The sequence below is a fragment of the Mastigoproctus giganteus genome, chromosome 3 (genome assembly GCF_048544385.1).
Source record: "Mastigoproctus giganteus isolate SK-2022 chromosome 3, ASM4854438v1, whole genome shotgun sequence".
Lineage (NCBI taxonomy): Eukaryota > Metazoa > Arthropoda > Arachnida > Uropygi > Thelyphonidae > Mastigoproctus > Mastigoproctus giganteus.
The window spans coordinates 241,557,264-241,577,405 of record NC_143577.1 but is presented as its reverse complement, the minus strand read 5'-3'; the positions used below and the strand labels follow the sequence as shown (position 1 = coordinate 241,577,405).

Sequence of the window (20,142 nt, the reverse complement as noted above, 5' to 3'; positions counted from 1 at the left end):
GAAAGCAAATGTATGAGCTTATGCAGCATCAGCCAAAAAAAAAAAAAATCGCACCATTCCCTCCAAATGCCTGTCCAGTTCCTCCTTAAATTTATTCAAGCTATCAACTTAAACAACGACAGATGGAATTTTGTTCCAGCAATTAACCACCTGCTGACTAAAGGCAAATTTCCGCACATCTATTCTATATCTGTCTTTTCTTAATTTGAATTTATGCCCCCTTAGGTTCGTAATCTGAACAAGTGGAAGGATCCCATCAGAATTCAGCGTGCTCAATCCATTCAAGGCCTTATATACCTCAATCAGATCGCCGCACAGGTGCCTAGTCTCCAGCCACTGCAATTTGCAGAGCTTAAGCCTCTCTTGGTAAGAGGATCCCTTCATTCCCCTCACCAATCTTGTTGCCCTTCTGTGTACCCGCTCAAGTAAATCTACATCCTTCCTAAAATGAGGTCTCCAGACCTGTACGCAGTACTCAAGGCGTGGCCTGACCATTGCCTTATACAGAGGGATAATCACCTCCTTTTCCCTGCTAGCAAAATTCCTATATATCATTGACAAAACCCCATGACCTGCCCTGGCAGCCTGTCTGCATTGCTCAGAGAACTTCATATCTGACTGCACAATTACTCCCAGGTCTTTTTCATTTTCTGCCACCTTAAGTGTAGTACCACACAGTTGGTACGTTTCTCTGGGGTTATTTCTACCCATATGCAGTACTTTGCATTTGTCAAGGTTAAACTTCAGTTGCCACTTCTTAGCCCATCTGCCCAAATTATCTAGATCCTGTTGCAGTAGCAGACTGCCATTACTGTCATTAACAACCATGCCAACCTTTGTATCATCTGCAAACTTCGACATTAAGCCTGATATACCTTCATCAATATCATTGATAAATACACAAAACAACAGTGGACCTAACACCGAACCCTGTGGGACTCCACTAATAACATTAGTCCAAGAAGAGCAGCCCCCATTGATTACCACCCTCTGTCTTCTCAGGTGAAAGTGATTCTTGCACTGCTTCTATTGGAATGAGCAGCAGCCTGGAAAATAAGATGCAGGATATTTCAGAGACTACTGGGAATCATTGGGGTACAAGTAAACACATGGGTTGTGTTAGGGTAGCTAAGAAAAAGAACAGGTACATGTATACTTGCGTGTACACCAATGCTAGGAGTTTAGTAAATAAATTTGATGAATTTGAGGTATTGCTCAAAACATCAAAGGCAGATATTGTTGGGATTTCAGAAACGTGGTGTCACACAGATATAAGGAATGCAGAACTGGAATTTGGGGAGAACAATGTCTACAGAAAGGATAGACAGGATAGGAAGGGAGGAGGGGTTATGCTATTAGTTAAGAAATACATAAAATCCAAGGAAGTGAAGCCAGTCGACATCGCTGGACAGTGCAGTGTCGAGTCAGTTTGGTGTGACATAAGCATTGGGAGATCAAAATTGAGAGTAGGAGTGTGCTATAGGCCTAATGATTCTGATGAGTATAATAAGAAATTGTACAGGGAAATAGAGTGGGCCAGTAAATCAGAGAGTCTTATAATGGGGGATTTTAATTTCCCAGATATTGACTGGAATTTGGGGGCTGGTCACTCACACACTAGCAAGGCTTTTGTGGATGTATTGGATGATTGTTTTCTACATCAGCATGTTCGGGAGACAATTAGAGGGAGTAATACTCTTGATCTGATTATCAGTAGTGATTCTTCATGCGTTAAGAATCTGCAGATAAATGAACCACTAGGTGGCAGTGATCACAGTGTGCTGAAGTGAGATTTACTCAAAGAGGTGACTACCATTAGGGGTAAAGGGAAGGGTTATTGCTTTCGTAAAGGTGACTAAGATGGACTGAGACAGTATTTAAATTCTATACAGTGGGACCAACTGATGATGTTACCAACAGCAAATTCAAAATGAGAAGCATTCAAAGAACTTATCTTGGAAGCTACTAGGCTTTACATACCAACTAAGAAATATTGTTCATGGTTTAGGCCTAAGTGGATGTCAGATGAACTAATGAGACATATGGCAGAGAAGAAAATTGCATGGGATACATACAAATTAACACGTGACACAGAAGCCTATGATAGATACAAGTTGATCTGTAACCAAGTTACAAAGGTCAGGCAGGCGAAGGCAGATTACGAGATATCTTTGGCAAGGGATGCAAAGAAAAACATCAAAGAGTTCTTTACTTATGTAAACTCTAGAAGGAAGGGATGAATTAGATTGGTCTACTGCATATCGATGGGTCAACTGTTGATGATCCTGCTCAGGTAGCTAACAAACTAAATGAATATTTTGCATCGACATTCACACATGAGGAGTTATTCAGCAAGGGGAATGCCAGAGGTGTATTCAACTCTGGCAGTAAGCTAGAGAATCTTGTAATCTCTCAGAGTAAAGTGGAGGAGAAATTGTTGAAGATAAACACAAGAAAGGCACCTGGGGTGGATGGGATCTATCCAGTTATATTAAAGGAGGCAGCAAAGGAAGTAAGCAAAACCTTAGCCATAATTATGAGAGCTTCCTTGGACTCAGGAGAGGTACCCATGGACTGGAGATGTGCAAATGTGACCTCAATTCACAAAGGAGGATCAAAGGCTGACACAAGTAATTATAGACCTGTGAGTTTAACTTCTGTTCCCGGAAAATTAATGGAGGCACTGGTTAAAGAAGCACTGCAGGATCATCTAGACGAGACTTCAGTTATAGCTCGGACACAGCATGGTTTTGTTAATGGGAAGTCTTGCCTGACCAATTTGATTGGATACTATGATGCAGTCACAAAAGAACTGGATGCAGGGAATAACTTTGATATTATATACTTGGATCTTAGAAAGGCTTTTGATACTGTTGCACATGGAAGACTGCTGCACAAATTGGAGCAGTGTGGCATTGGAGGCAAATTGCTGTTATGGATAAAGGGGTGGTTGAGGGGGAGAAGACAGAGTGGTAATCAGTGGACACTGCTCATCGTGGACTAATGTTATTAGTGGAGTCCCTCAGGGTTCAGTATTGGGTCCATTATTGTTTTCTGTATTTATAAATGATATTGATGATGGTATATCAAGCTTAATGTCCAAGTTTGCAGACGATACGAAGGTTGGCATTGTTGTCAAGTACACTACTGACACTATGCTGCTGCAACAGGATCTGGAAAGGTTGAGCAGATGGGTTGAGAGGTGACAAATGAAGTTTAACATTGACAAATGTAAAGTACTACGTATGGGAAACAGCAACCCCAGAGCAACGTATCAACTCTGTGGTACTACACTGACAGTGGTAGAGAATGAAAAGGACCTGGGGGTGGTTGTGCAGGCAGATATGAAGTTCTCTGAGCAGTGCAGACGGGCTGCAAGAGTAGCTCATGATGTATTGTCAATGATATATAGTAATTTTTCTAGCAGGATAAGGAGGTGATTATTCCCTTGTATAAGGCAATGGTCAGACCACACCTAGAGTACTGTATACAGGCCTTTAGGCCTCATTTCGAGAAAGATGTAGAGCTGCCGGAACGAGTACAGAGAAGGGCAGCAAGAGTAGTGAATGGAACAAAGGGGTGCTCTTACGAAGAAAGGTTTAAGTTTTGCAAATTACAGTGTCTGGAGACTAGGCACCAGCGAGGTGATCTGATAGAGGTGTATAAAGCCTTGAATGGTTTGAGCATGCTCAATGCTGATGGGATTCTCCCTCTTGCTCAGAATAATCACCTGAGAGGGCATAAATTCAAATTGAGGAAAGACAGATGTAGGATAGATGTGCGGAAATTTGCCTTTAGCCAGCGGGTGGTTGGTTGGTGGAACAGACTTCCTTCCCTTGTCGTGGAAGTTAATAGCATTAATAAGTTTAAGGCTCAGCTGGACAGGTATTTCGAATGAACAGAGGGGTGAAGTGGAAGTGGTTATTTTATTTTATTATTTTTTTATTTATTTATTTATTTTATTTTATTTTAATTTGTTTTTTTTTGGCTGATGCTGCATAAACTTGCTTTCTTGCATCAAATGCCTCTACTAATGGTAATGCTAATAATCATTTGATTGAGAGGGCATAAATTCAAATTGAAGAAAGACAGATGTAGGAATGTGCGGAAGTTTGCCTTTAGCCAGCAGGTGGTTGGTTGGCGGAAGAGACTTCCATCCTTTGTTGTGGAGGTTGATAGCCTAAACAAATTTAAGTGCAAGCTGGACAGGTACTTGGAACGAACGGAGGGTGAAATGGGAGCATGTTTTTTTTTTTTTTTTTTTTTTTGGGTGATGCCTCTACTAATGCTAAAAAAAAATTCAGAAATTTGGACTTTTCATTTCATTAACAGATAAACAAACTATGGAATATATTCATTTAACAGCCACAGTATTCTGATGCCTCAAGGCCCGTTGCTGCCTTAGTACTTAATCTGAAGAATATAACTGAACGGTGCCTCCGTAGCCAGGTGGGCAGGAGCAGCAGTGCATAGCATACGCTTCTTGATTAGACCGGGGTTCGAGCCCGTGACCACGAAATACGGAGGATGTGGAAAGGTCAGGGAATGACCACTTCATATCTCCGGAGCAATATGGCCTTAGTTGCTAATGCTCCTAAAAACCTAATAACAACAACATAACTGAACCCAACTATCTACAGTTAGTGAATAGTTCAATTGAGTTGAGTTCAGTTCTTCAGATTAAGCACCAAAAACTAAGGAAACTAATTGAAGTTGGTAATAGAACTTTTAGGCCATCTGCTACACAAAGATATTAGTAACCTAGATTGACCTGTGTGGATAATGGTGATTACTAATGTAATCATGGCCCCCAAGCTTTGATGGCTGACTTTAACAAAAATTGATGAATACATTTTCAATTTATTTCAATGACTGTGTTGAAATGTAAATATACATATTTTACCACTGAGTTCATCTTGACTTAAAAATGTAATCATTTCTTATATAAAGTGTCTATACATGCACAATTTGAATTAAATATGTAAGCTTCTTGATTAGGCAATTTAAATGCTGATTGTGTATGTAAACTAGTATCCAAAACATTCTGATATAATAATCATAAACCCAAATATGATCATTGTCAAAATGCAGTTTTAAGTTATAGAATATATGGGCTATGGAAGTACTCACTAAATAATCACTCATTTTTAATTTAGTGTGATAATGAAATGCATCTGATTAGGCTTTCTCTCTGTAAAGTGTAGTGAAATTGTTTGGAACATCTGGAGCTTTGAGATCATTTCTAGAAGTGTAGATAGTAAATAAACAGTTCTTTTTTCTTTTATCAATTTCCCTGATTAAATATAAATGTATAAAAATATTTTCTCATTAATTTTCTCCTAAATTTATAGTTCAGTTAAGTTGTTGTTTGAGGAAAACATCATGCTGCTTTATTATCTCTTATGTAGCAAAACAATATGGCATTAAACCATCGATTTCCTTACTTGGCTCATGGTGTGTCAGAAATTCCTTTGTATGATTCTTAATTATTGGTCTTGGCATTGACTGCTGTCTACAATGGTGTAGACAACCGTCTGGAGCCAACACCATTAAGCTAGTGTTCTCTTTACAGATCAGCCAAGATTCTCATTGTGTTCTCAACTTGAAAGAATGTAGAGCACATTCCTATTCCTCTGAGGGGAAGGGTGCCTCCGTAGGCAGGTGGGCAGGAGCAGCAGTGCATAGCACACGCTTCTTGATTAGACCGGGGTTCGAGCCCGTGATCACCAAATACGGAGGGTGCGGAAAGTTCAGGGAATGAACACCACATATCCCCGGAGCAATATAGCCACAGTTGCTAATGCTCCTAAAAACCAAATAATAACAATGAGGGGAAGGGACCATTATTGTGGTTTCCTTCCTTTATGCCAATGTTTATGATGCTTTATGAAGATTTGTTGGGGTATAGCTAACTCCTCCCAGAACTCTTTGTGTGGTAAGGTTTTGTAGAAGAGTAGGATTTATTACCACAAGGCCATATAGAATGAGTGCTTATTGTGGGACTTATTTGTACTCCTTGTGGTTGCCAGAGAAACTTGTGCTACTCTCTGTTGTATAACTGAATTATGCAGGACCAGGGTAGTCACAATTATGATTTGTAAAAATAGAGGCATATTCTTTTCAGACTCATTATAATTTTATAATGATACTGTTCCACAAGGGATTCAATAGAATTGTGTCAAGTACAGTTTTTTTTTTTTTTTTGAAATCCCAGATTTTATGGTCATAACAACTTTTGGATATGTACATGTGTAACTGTATAACTAAAAAATTTGCTCAGAGAAATGTTTTGTATTTTATGGTGTATGTAAACTTATGTTAAATCTCTCTCAATTGATCAGTAACCCAAAATGTCTCAAAAATGTATGCAATATTTTGCTTTGTTTTTATAGGAATTTCTCACTTGTGATCCTACATATTATAGATGGACTCAGCATTTATTTCTCCAAATGTTTCATAAAGGCTTTGCATATAGAAGTCATGTAAGTATTTTCTAGTGATTTATCCACATTGAAGCAGTGCTTGGCATGGAAATATTTTCCAGAATGAAATGAAATATCTCTACAATTTATAGTTTAGAGATAGTAGAGACATGCTAATTGATTGGAGACATGAGATTTTTTAATTTTTTCAAAAGAATGAATATTAAGAAAATGGCTGAAGGATATTTGTCTCATGAAATTTGAACTTTATGGAGTTGTTTTGTTTTCCAAATTGTTTTACAAAACTCCTTGGTGACATAATGTGGTTAAGTATTCAAGACTGTTGTTGTAGAAAAAATAATGCTTTTAAACCACAAACCCAGTGTATTCATGTTAATGCATCAATTAACATTATGTTCAGCAAGGTGCATTTCTGCTACCTGTGTACCATTAAAATAAAATTATAAAATTAAAAACAAAGTAAAGTGAAACCCAACTTTAGCAGTATAAGCACACTACGTCCCACCCAAGGAGAAGCACAGCTACTTCAGGGAATATCCATTATGCATTAATATGCTATTCTTTTTTTTTATTTTTATGTAGTATTTAAAATCCCTTGCTTTTCTGCAAGCACATAATCTTAATACCTTTCATCAAAAAAATTACTAGGATTATGATAAGCTTCTTAAGCTTACATTTAAGAATTGCAAGGTTGGTATCATTATGTGTCCACGTGATTTGCCTCAGGTGGTGCCAGTGATCTTGTGGATTCCTCCACATGTTCCCATCGGCACTTTGAAATGAAGCTCACAAAGTCACTAGTATCATCTGAGGCAAATAAATTGGACTCTGATGCCACCCTTGCAGTAATGACCACCACCCTTTGTTTTATTCCAATTCTACACAGTCTTACCCTTTGTACTGTGTTTTTACTTTGGAATTCTATTAATATAAATGTATTGCATTGATGTTAATGTAAAACATTATCTTTTGTGAAACTATTTATATCACTGATGAAGTTAGCTAGTTTATTGTTTGTTTGTGGGTTAATGGGCATATCAGTGGCTGTGACTGTGGTGCACCAGCCAGTTTATGAATAACAAATATACTTGTTATGCAATCAAGTATTTATTGCTAACCATTTATGCAAGTGTTTCTAGAGGTGTTAACTCCTGGCCTATCAAAAATCATTCTTCCTGCTCTGCAACAAATCAACATTAACTAACACATAGAGTTGGTGATGTTTTTCATTATCAATCTCTGTTACCTCTCAGACAACACAAGGTTAAAATTTGTTATCAATATAAATATCCTAACCTTTTATGGATGGGTTCCTAGAATATACATGGGCCTGCAGCAGTGAGTTTTCTGAATGCAAGTGGGCTACAGATAGTAAGTTTCAGTGGTAGTGAGCTTCATGGAGTAAATTTCTTTGTCAAATTTTGATGTTTTGTAAAAATTTAAACTTTTTACATAAAACTTTGTAAATATTAATGTATTCTTACTTTGATTTGATTGCTGAGCATTCTAATGAAATTATTGTCAAAAATCAAATCAGGATTTAACAAAATTTCCCAACAAAAAATTAACGAAAAAATAATTTTTGAAAAAATAAATTAGCTCATTGGCATTTTGTTTTTCATTGCAATAACCATCACTAACAGGTATGAATTCTTTCTTTGATTTTCAAAGCTTAATTTTCTTACTGCTGTTTATTATAAACTGTATCTACAATTATTTAGAAACAAAGATAAGGCATAGCAGCACCGATTTGAAGATTTATAGACAAATCATACATAAATGGACACTATCTTAAATGACCTTTAAATGTATATATATGTATGTACTCCACAGAGCCTTTGCATGAAAAATGTATATGCAGGTACTCTTTAAAAGATCTACTAATCATAGTCTTTTAAAATTAAATATTTTTTACTCTGTTTAGGCATTGGTAAATTGGGATCCTCTTGATCAAACTGTTTTGGCAGATGAACAGGTTAGTGATGATGGCCGATCATGGCGTTCAGGTGCAAAAGTGGAAAAGAGACATTTAAAGCAGTGGTTCTTTAAAACTACAGCATTTTCTGAGGTAGAGTGTTTTAGAATGAATTTGAAATTTAACACCTGGAAAAATCTTTTAAACAATCCTTTCTGGATTTAAAAAAATATTAACTAGTAAAATTTTGAAGGAAATGTATTGGTTTAAGCTTAATTTCAAATGATTTTAGTAATTATATAATTTAATTTTATGGACCAGTGGTTTCCATTAAACACTTTCTCCTTAGTGACATACTAGCTATGTGAAGTTCTGCATGGCATTGGTCATGATATACTGTAAGACTGTCATCATGGACAGTAAGTAAATTCCCAGTGTTTTTTCACTTTTGTTGCATACTTTCAGTTAAAGTATCATGAAAGTGACTGAACAACTTTACTTATTCAGTGAACAGAAAATGGTTTACGTGATAAACAGAGAAGGCCACTAAGGATGATAAAACTTCAACGTTCAACAATTTTGAGTGCAAAGGTTCATAGACTCAGTTTGCCATTTAAAGGGCTCTCCATTGGTCAGTGGATTTCTTGCTTGTAATCTGTTTTGAATGATCTTGGTTCAAATTGATATTGGGAGGAACTTCCTGAGTTCCTCCCAATAGTCTAGCTAACTCAGTTCAAGAGGAACTGAGTTAGCTAGACTTCATTTGGTGTCTAGCCTTCAAACACAGTACATTTCTACATGATTCACTGATGTTGAAGCCTAACTCACTGTCTGACCAGCACAACTCACTGATTAAAGAACTGTTTAATCCTTTGAATAGCATAAAAGAAGTACCATGTGGCATAAAAATAAACCAGTAGACAAACTATCCTTATTGTATATGCTGCATTATGAGAGTTTCACCAAAAATAATGCCAGCCACCTTAATATAAACAAACGACAGTTTTACAGAATATGAATGAATAATGCAAATGGGCTCAGTGCAACAAGACCAATTTTGATGATTAGTCTTCAATACAGCTATTGTGCATTCAGCTCACTTGTGTTGTTGTTGTTTGGCTCAGTGCTGGAAACACTTGGCAACCTGCTGAATTTTGCCATTCTGGTAAAATCAACAGGTTTCTGTTTTGCCTAGTTTCCAATGCCACTTTTATTCAATCTTGGTCATCAAATCATTGTTTATGAATACTGTCCTTATTGAAATGAATAAATAGAAGTCAGAGGATACTAAATTCAGGTTGTTGTATGACCATCTAACCCATTTTGGCAGTAACTGCAGTTGTGGCAAAAAAATCTGAAAGAACAAATGTTATCATGGTTTAGGTTGAATGAATCAATAGTGCTTTTGTGGTTTTTTTTTTTTTTTTTTTTTTTGGTTTCAATTTTAAGCTTCTTGTGTCAAAATGGGCAGTGTTCATTTTGACACAAGAAGCAATAAAAAATTATTGGCTGATCATGGTGTTCAGGTGCAAAGGTGGAAAAGAGATAATACGTACTGTTATTTAAGTTTTTCTTAAGCATGAAATGTTATCAAGTTCTTTATTTTAAAGTTAATTCCTACTTAAGTAATTTACTGTTTTTTTTTTTTTTTTTTAGAGTTTATACAATGGACTAGACGATGCCAGCCTAATAGATTGGTCGGGTGTTGCCAAGATGCAACAAAACTGGATAGGAGAATGTAATGGGTATTCTGTTGTCTTTAAACTTCAGGATGGTGATCAGGAAGTAAATGATGTTTTTTTAACTATTTGGACTGAGGAACCAGAATTGTTATTTGGGTCATCATTTATTTCTGTATCGCCTGATCACTTTTTAACTTTACCTGAATGGAAAGGTTGTACTTCTACTGGACAAAGGCTTTTGAGAGTAAAAGCTGTCCATCCATTTACCAAAGAACTACTACCAATCTTTGTACGTGATATACCTGATTATCCAGAAGCTACAAATACAAGATTAGGTATGTGTATAATGTTTTGTGTTATTGACTACTTTTGCATCTCTGTCATATTAATATCTATTTATCATTATTGTTAACCTTGCCTTTCCTCAAGATTTTCCTAAAATATTTGTCGACATAGTTATTTCCTACCCTGGCATTTTAATCTTTGACCATTGCTGTCCTTTCTATATTTTAATTTCCACTGCTCTTTCTAACATATTAAGGCCCTTCTATTTCTTTTCCTGTTTTTTTTTTTTTTTTTTTTACCTTTAAATGGGGCTGTATTCACAAACAAATTTAATCACCCGTTGTTCCATCTTTTCCACGTCTTTCGACTATAACAATGGAGTTTGATAGAGACAGGATTCCTGAGTTAAGACAAGCACAACTTTATAATTATATTGAACCAATTAAAGAGAATAAATTTTTAGGTATAACATTAGATTTAAAGTTATTTTTCATTTGCACTTGGCAGTTTTTATGATCCAGAGCATTTAGAAACCATTCAGACTTGCCTTATGTGTCTGATAAGAGAATTAATTTTGAAGTATTTTTCAACCTATATTGTATCTATCTGCACCCACTGCTGTTGGTCAGTGGCCTTTCTATTAATCCTATGTTTACTGACTGCATTACAGTTTTGGATGAAGAAATGGTGTGCCTTAAAAACACACATCTACCATATTCAGCATCATGTTTTTAACATTAATTTAATTTTTTTTAATATAGTAAAATTTCTAAGCATGTTTCAGTAATCTATATTTTAAAAACTTATAAAATCCTTTCTTAGGCTAAGAAATCCTTTTTTTTTTTTTCTAAGAGGACTTTATGATAAGAGGACTCTTATGATAACTAAAATTGAAGAGATTATTCAGGTAATTAGTTAGTGTTTATGTATAGGATATTGTGCACTGCATTTATACCAGAAATAATACTATCCAGGATATGAATAGTGTTTTCCTATTTGTTAACTTTATTACACTGGTGTGCAAAATTTAAGGATCAGTCAGGTTTTCACCTGTAGCTTCTCATAGGAGTGGCCTGGATATGGGAAAAGCATACCAAAGGAACCTTGTTAGGTACAGAAATAATGAAGGAAACAGCATGACACAACAATGGAAACAAAACGGTACAGAGGGACTTTATTCAAAAATGGCAACATAGCACTGGCTGCCATGATACAGATGCATCACTGCCAAAGATGGAACAAAGGGAAGAGGTGGTCCTCAGTAGGAGATATGGCCACCCCTAATGTTGATGCAGGCTTTGCACTGCCTATCCATACTTAGAACAGTGTTGTTGATAAGTTCTTGCAGTAACATCGTCCATTGCTCTGTCAGCGCCATGTTCAGCTGGTGAACATTTTCTGTGGGTGTGGACATGCCACTCGGCATCTCCCCAGGGCGTCCCATATGTGTTCAATGGGATTTAGATCAGTGGAACAGGCAGGCCAATCCATATGAACAATGTCCTCACTTTCCAAAAGTATATCAACAGCTGCAGTGCGATGGGTTGTAGTGTTATTATCCATAAACACGAACTCGGGGCCAATGGCACCTCGGAACAGACGCACATGGGGAAGAATTTTCTCAGTACAGTAGTGTGCACCGGTTACAGTACCACCTTCCAGTATCTGGAGTTGTGTGCGTCCATCCAAGATAACGCCTCCCTAGACGTGAACACCTCGACCACCATGTTGATCCCTTTCATTGATGTTTGTGGGGTGATACCATGTGCCAACCTCTTGCCAGATTAGCTGACGTACAGAATCGCTGCTGAGACTGAATCTACTCTCATCGGTAAAGAGTACCTTAAGTAAAGATTTTGTGGTTGTTGTAACCTTTAGAAATAGTGTTGGTCGTTAAGTTTTGCACACCAGTGTACTATGCTGATTTTTTTTTTTACAAAAAAAAATTGCCATTGTTGTTTTTTGTTGTTTTTTTTTGTTAAAAGATGTGGCCTTATCCTACTAGACATTTATATGTAGTTCATCTGTAGTAAAAGATGCTTTAAGACTATTGCGCTAATAAGAGTCATAAAAAAAAACAGTATGAAAATGCCCTAGGGCATTAGCAGAAAACAAAGTGCACAAAAAAAAAAGTCTAAAATAATTATTTTATCTATTTGAAATTCAATGATTACCTATCTGTATGTAATAATTGAATTTTAATTTTTTTCTTTTTATTTAGATCACAGTTAATTTTGAAAATCAAATAAGCTAAATAGTTTTGTGTATATATTATATATAAAAAATTTCTATATTTATATAAACTTTTCATTTTTTTTTCTCTCCTGTGAGGTCTTCCTGCCCAAGTTTCTGAAGACTATGAATTTGCTTATTGCAATGGCCTGCCCATAATAAAAATTCTGGACAGTTCTGGTAACCTCATTAATTCTGGAGAGGTAACGTAATTTCCTGATAACATTAAAAGATTTCATTTCATTTGCCATAAATTATAATTGCATTATTCTTTCTTGTAATATAAGCAGGTGGACCAGTCAAGAAAATTATGGAAGAGAGATTTATGAAAATTCAGAAAAGAGGATATCATGCATTTCAAGTCATGATGTTTCATAAAATCAGTTTACTTTTAAACCATCAATTTTTATTTTGAAAGTTCTGTTATCTTAGATTTAGGAAAAACTTTCGGTTACACACTAGCATCAAGTTTAGAAAAATAGCATGGTTTTACAAATATTTTTTATATTATATGTAAATAGTGTTTTCCACAGAAAGGATATACATTGTAATAAAAATAGCTGAAAAATTTATTATCACAAATTCATTATACACACCTAACAACCCTTTTGATTTAGTTGAAAGTTTTCTTATAATCAAATGTGTGTTCCAATTTTCTGATAAATTTAATTTTCTTTTGATTTTTGGTTAAGTTTTTTTGATTATTTTTTAAATAATATGAATAAATTAATATTTTCAGTTATGGACTTGCAGAATTTAATGATACACACTTAGAAGCCAACATTAGGTGGATTTGTGTGTTCATTTTTGTTTCTAGATATGATCACCATATGATGTTCTACATGGCTATTCAGTCATTTATCAAGGAATAAAGATTCATTTTAATATGTGGAGAAAGTGTTCTTCACTACATAATACCTTATCATCATTTGTTGTCTTTAATGCTCATTATTGATATTTTGCATAGTTGTGAAGTAAATAGAGGCCTATTTTACGATAGTCAAGATTTAACATAAAAAAGTTGCAATAATTACTTTAATACAAACTATGTCAGGTGAGAAAAGCAAGCATTCTTTTCAAAATTTAGGCATGTATATATAAGTACTTTGAAATTGGAAAATGGAAGTAGGTTTGCAGATTGTGCCAATGTGACATTAATATATCACATGATGTTGGGAAAAGTGATATCACTTATAATATTAAATGTGTAAAAATATTTGTGACATAATGTTAAGAAAAAAAAATACAAAGTGTTTTTTTTGCTTTCTATACTTTGTAAATTAGAAGCGACAACAGGTATGTTTACATACTTTCTTTTTTTTTTTTGGCTGGTGCTGTGTAAACTTTGCTTCCCTTCTTCACTTTTGCCAGTATTAATACTAACGTTTGATTTTTTTAATAAAGATTTAACCTTTAATAACTTAATTTCACTGCTTGTTTTCTTTTTGTGAGCAGCATCAAAAACTCAACTGAAGTTCAGTACACCATTGTTATTGCTGTGATAGTTTGTTCTTTATTGTGCATTAGTATCAGCAGTAGAATTATTAAAGTGAATGGAAAGATTATTATTCACTGTAATAATCTTTCTAATCCTTTTTTAAATGTATTCAGACTAACCACCACCACCACCACCACTACTACTACTACTACTACCACTACCACTTCAGTTACTCATTATTGCTGACTGAAAGCAAATTTTCATGCATCTATCCTGCATCCATCCTTTTTAAATTTAAATTTATATCCCCTCATTTGTGTCATCCAAGAAAGAGTAAGGATTCCATCTGCATTTAGTTTATCCAATCCATTTAAAACCTTGAACACTTCAGTTAGATCTCCTTTTTTAGGCATCTGTTTCCAAATGCTGCAATTTCAGTAGAACTGATGTCTTTTTTGGTAAATGTATCCTTTTGTGCCTCTGTCTAATCTTTTTGCTTTTCTTTGCCCATATCCCAATAGATCTACATCCTTTGTAAAATAGAGCTTCAGACCTGTAATGTTAGCCAACACTCAGAGTGCAATGGAATAGGATAATCATCTTGTCCCTGCTGTCAGAATTCCTACATATCATTGACAGAATCCCATGAGCTGGCCAGCAGCCTTTCTACTGCTCAGAGAATTTCAAGTTGGACTGTACAACTGTAGTCTTTTTCGTTCTTCACCACTTTGAGTGTGGAACACCATGGTCTACTACAAGAAACAGAATATTCTATTTATAGTCAAAAGTCATTCAAATCATGATGTGGTTATTTTACATATAGGAAATTTCTTCTTTTGTTTACTTACCTTCATTTTTGTTCTTGAACAAATAATATGGAAAATTAGTCATTATTCCATGATAACAAGTGAAAATGTTGCTGATTTGGAAAACATTACATAGCTTTTGTAATTTTTATTTCTTGCTAAAATTGTCTGCTGCATTTCTCTGTCACTAAATGACTTGTGGTAATGGTTTACTCTATTTTCAGAGGAATTACTCGATATTCGTTAACTTTGTCATTTATTCTCTTGTTATAGATTCTAAAACTGTACTACACTGGAAGTAATTTGACCCTCAACAGTAATACGTAGTTTTTGTTTTAGTTCATAAAACATGAAAGCATAACTGTTGATTTTGATGTTATGTTATAAACAGTTTATATAGTTTTACATGAAATTTTTCATGCCAGATGTGTGTTCTGATTTTCTTAAGTGAGAGAAGAATATTTCATGAGTGGCTGAATATAAAGATTGAGTGTTTTTTCTTTTTCCAATAGTGTCTCTTTTGAATAGTATGTTTAATCAAAAAGTTCAGTGAATGATGTTATGATTCTTGAATGCATAATGGTAGCTAAAATATTGTGTGCAGAACTTACAGTGACATCTTTTGAGCTTATGACACCAGGTTTTAACTTATGTGCCATTAGCAGTGGAAGGCTATTTTGAGTGAACATTTGTTTTTCTCATTTCTTATATCCACTTGAATGATTTAATTTGAAAAACATGCAAATGTTGAATTTTATTGTAAGCTTGGAAAGTGATGAGCCTTGGGTGTATTAGTATGACCAAGCAACTAAGGTTTATAGCTCCTAGTGGAAAACTACAATATTTTTAATAGGACAAAAACAAAATTGTAGGCAAAATCACATATGAAGGTTATGCTAGTGAGGGGATGGTGTTAACAGAATTTCAGAATTCATTCCATGAGGTATCACTGTTAATGCAGCCTACTACCAAGAAGTTTTAAAATACTTGAGAGATGTAATCTGTTGTAAGCAAGTAAAAACATGGTGAAATGGTTGGTTTCTTCACCATGACAATTCACTGTGTCATATCACTTATTGTCCACAAATTTCAGCTTGCAAACATTTCCATCATGTCATACCCACCTTATTTGCCTGATCTGGCATCATATAACTTTCAGCTATTTCAAAAATTAAAACAGTGAGTCATTTCAAGAAATTCATTGAGACACAATGGACTGCCTAAAAGCATTCCCAAATGAAAACTTCTAAAAATGTTTTCCTCTCTGGCAGGCATGATGGAACAACAATGTAGCTATAAGAGATATTGAAGAATATTAACAATGTAAACATTTATCATTGAATTAAAATTAATTTTTGTGACATCACCAAGCTTTTTGATCAAACCTTGTATTTTACAGTTAGAATTTTGCTATTGCTTATGTAGAACAGATTAAAATCTGGCTGGCTGTGCAGCCAGATTTTAATCTCTTCTACATGATCAATGATCCCCGCAGCTTACAGAGATTATTGATCATGATTCCATCACTTTTTTAATTAAGGATAATAATTGAAATGGTTAAAATATTAGTATTAGACTCTCAATATCATAAAATTCCATTATAAAATAATTTCATTGCTTATTTGTGAGTAGAGCATAATTAATGTATTTAAATTGTAATTTCAGTAAAAGTCAAAGTTACAAATTACACATTACATAATTCCATAAATTTGCATTTGTTATGTCAACTTCTTGTTTAAAAATTCAATTTTAAGTTTTCAGGAATGAAACCAGAAGTAGCCAGAAAATTGATGATGTCTAATCTTAGACAAATGGGATTTGGGGGATACTTAACAAGTAGCAAACTTCGAGATTGGTTAATTTCTCGACAGAGGTATTGGGGAACTCCAATTCCTATTATCCATTGCCCCTCATGCAAGGTATACTGATTTTCTCTGGGCATATATAAATTTAGTTTTTAAGAGAAAATTTTTTCATTAAATAAAAAGCATAGGTATTTGGTGTAGATAATGTGTTTCCAAGCATGATGTATTCCAAGCATGATGTATTGAATAACATGTTTTAAAATCCTCTTGGTAGCTTTTGTGTACTGAAATTTCTATTCTTGTGATTCTCAGTAACATTCCCCACCACCTTTCCCTGCATGGGTCAAAGGGCACCTCCGTAGCCAGGTGGGAAGGAGCAGCAGTGCGTAGCACACGCTTCTTGATTAGACTGGGGTTCGAGCCCATCACCACCAGATACGGAGGATGCAGAAAGGTCAGGGAATGACCACCGCATATTCCTGGAGCAATATGGCCTTAGTTGCTAATGCTCCTAAAAACCAAACAACAACAACAACAGCATGGGTCAAAACCACTTATTTCTGAGATACTGATTGTTCTGTGCAGAGAAATTGCTTCACATATGTTTAGTTTTGGGGTAGAAATTATCCCACACCACCATTACTTATTGTGTAGAATAGATGTCATTGTTGTTGCGATTTTAGTGCCTGATTAGAAATCATGATCAAAGAAATAAAATTGAAGTTTTTGACCTAAACTCATAATGAATGTCCCTCACTAATGCTGTTTATTGTCTGCAGTGTCAAAGGTGGACTGAAAATCACAAATATAAGTCTCAGGAAAGCTGAATATTGTGTCTGTATTTTCAAATTAAATTATAATTTTAAATTAAGCCTCATTTAAATAAAAATAAATGAGAACATTTTAATTTCACATGAACTTACTTTATTTTTTGAATGCTTCTCTATTTCTATTTTGACAAAATATAGCTGTATAATATGGACCTTCTTTATCTTACAATAATTTTTCTTACATTCTTTCATCACTTTGTGCTTCCTTGATTAAATTAATTCATGGCATACTTTTTCTTCCATGCCAACACAGATGTTCAGGGCAGTATCACCAGTCCTGGGTTAAAAGGAAAAATTTTATTGAAATGGAACCAGAGTTGTATTTGCTGTAAATAAGCCAACATATACAGTACACATTATAAAATCTAAAAAGGATTGCTTAATCTGGAAGAATTTCTAAAGATCTTTTCGATTTGTACTGAGTTAGCCTGTCTCATGCAAGAGGAGTAGAGTTTTACCCTGTGAAGTATTCTGGGATTTCCTCAGTCTACCCAATATGCAAATCTGCCTGTGAACACACTCTTGTAGTGATGTAATATGAAAAGTCCCAAAGCCATCTGATCAGAATGAGGACTTATAGCCAGACTGCTAGGGGACTGCCCCATATTGGGAGAAGATCTGGGTCCAGTAGGAAATGAAAAATATAAAATTAAATAATACAAAATTAAAACATCGTGGCTTGAATGAGGGTTTTTTTTTTTTTTTTTTTTTTTTGAAATTCTGATGGCTTGTAATGTAAGACATTCTATTTATCCAAAATTTAACAATCTAATGGTAAAATATTACTGTTTAAAAAAAAAAAAGATCATTTATCTGAAATATATGCATTACAAAAAGTGCCTTGCAGCACCTGTATCATGAATATAGTTAATACATATTATTCGAATAATGATATTTTTAATGCAGTTTGTGAAGTTTTTTTTGTAGATGTGGAAACTGAAGTCCAGTATTAAAGCATATATTTTGAGAACAGCTGAATGTAGAATAATAATATTTATGGATGGTTATAGCAATCCCACGCTGGGCAGTTTCTCATAATTACAACTCTTGGTGTTTGTTTTCAAAGAATTTCAGGGATATCTCCATATCTGTGAAAAAAAAGTCAGCCATAAAGTTTTATATCACAATCACTTTATTATGAACCATCACTCTTCAGCTACAAAATAACAAGGCTGTTCCCTCATGGCTATTGCAGTGGGTACTTTCACTATTCTCTCTCTTTCCTCACACACACACAGCATGGAAAGGTCCAATATTTGAATTCTGTTGCTGGCAGAAGCATAAGTTTTTCAACATTGTAGCAACTTTCAAAGGAGTTTCATGCCTCCTCTGCCCCTCCAGAAATTCAGGTTTTCTCTTAACAAAATAGGCAATGCAATCATAGAATACAGGAACTCCCCAACTTACGTAATACTTGACGTACAGAAATTTGACTTTATGTAGGTTTTTGCTGGCCAATGCAAACTTAAAAAAATCGTGGAAATGTATTTTGAATCTCGTAGGAATAAATGATGGTATCGTGAAAATATTGTAATGTGAACCCAATAACACTTTTTTTTTTTTTTTTTGTAATTCGTTCCAAGTCCTTGGAAGTTGAAAATTTTGCTATATTACTAATTTATTTATCTCTCTAAAAGGTCATATTTATAATGGAAATTGCACTAACCGTTATCGTTATCATATGTTCTCATTATAAGATGAACCAAATGAGGGGCCGAGACACTTCATCACCAGAGATGGCAGTGAGATTTTGTGAAATTGCATTGGCAATGGCGAGGTTTGAGAAGATGGATCCTGACAGCGAACGATTCTTAAAAGTTAACAGAGGGGTGAATGATATGCTTGCTTGTTACAAAGAAATCAAAGATGAAAAGAAAAAAGCCACCGTCCAGTCATCCATTAATATGTTCTTTTGTAAGGTTGAGCGACCGACCCCTTCTTCTGCACAGCCCTCAACTCTGTAGCAGCTTACTTATCAGCTGAAGACGTTGATTCTTGCAACAATGCTCGAGAGGCAAAACTTACTGATGTTTTTTATGCCTGTCTCTTTTTTTTTTAAATTTTTTCTGCACACAAAATAAGAAAAATTGAATAAATACAATAAATAATTCTATTTACATGTTCGTCAAACATTTATTTTTTGATTGAATCAATTCAGTGAGCACAGTTGCGAGTGCTGCACAAGCATGGGGGAAATTCCCGCTTACATAGCGTTCCACAGAATGCAACCCTTATGCAAGTCGGGGAGTTCCTGTATAACCAATTTATAGATGCAATATACCAGTGTTTCTGGTTGTCTCTGCAAAAATTCTGATTAACAAGTGTTGCAGAATTTTACATGAGATTAACATGTTTGCTGCTGGAACTCAAATTTGCATAAAAATGAACTGCAGTTTTTGTGCCTAAACACGAATATGCATCCATTTAGTTGTGGTCAGTAAATGAGATTGTGATAAAAAATGAGTTGTGGTGTGTAAAAGGAAATGCACATGAAATGAATAACTGAGAGATATCAGCACACTGATTGAACCATGGCTATTGCATTATGGCTGGAATTTTGCTTAGGATCAATTGCAGCTCTAGAGCAGGGGTGGCGAACCCATGGCATGTGTGCAAATTTTTTGGGGATGCTGAATTCAGATCATCCTAAAAGAATTTCAAACTTCATGCAAGTGATTTGTTTGAAGTCAGAGTGGTGAGATGTAC

At 35.0% G+C, this 20,142-nt stretch overlaps 1 protein-coding gene across 1 annotated transcript in view; it reads left to right on the top strand.

Annotated features, from left to right (window-relative positions):
• The window catches only part of LOC150088959 (putative leucine--tRNA ligase, mitochondrial), a 75,441-nt gene that overhangs the window by 14,958 nt on the left and 40,341 nt on the right, over positions 1–20,142 (top strand). Inside the window, exons 7-11 of the mRNA XM_090370968.1 lie at positions 6,393–6,482; positions 8,368–8,511; positions 10,015–10,375; positions 12,657–12,760; positions 16,556–16,720. Of these exons, the coding sequence (XP_090227094.1) occupies positions 6,393–6,482; positions 8,368–8,511; positions 10,015–10,375; positions 12,657–12,760; positions 16,556–16,720 (864 nt within the window). The remainder of the gene's footprint in view (positions 1–6,392; positions 6,483–8,367; positions 8,512–10,014; positions 10,376–12,656; positions 12,761–16,555; positions 16,721–20,142) is intronic.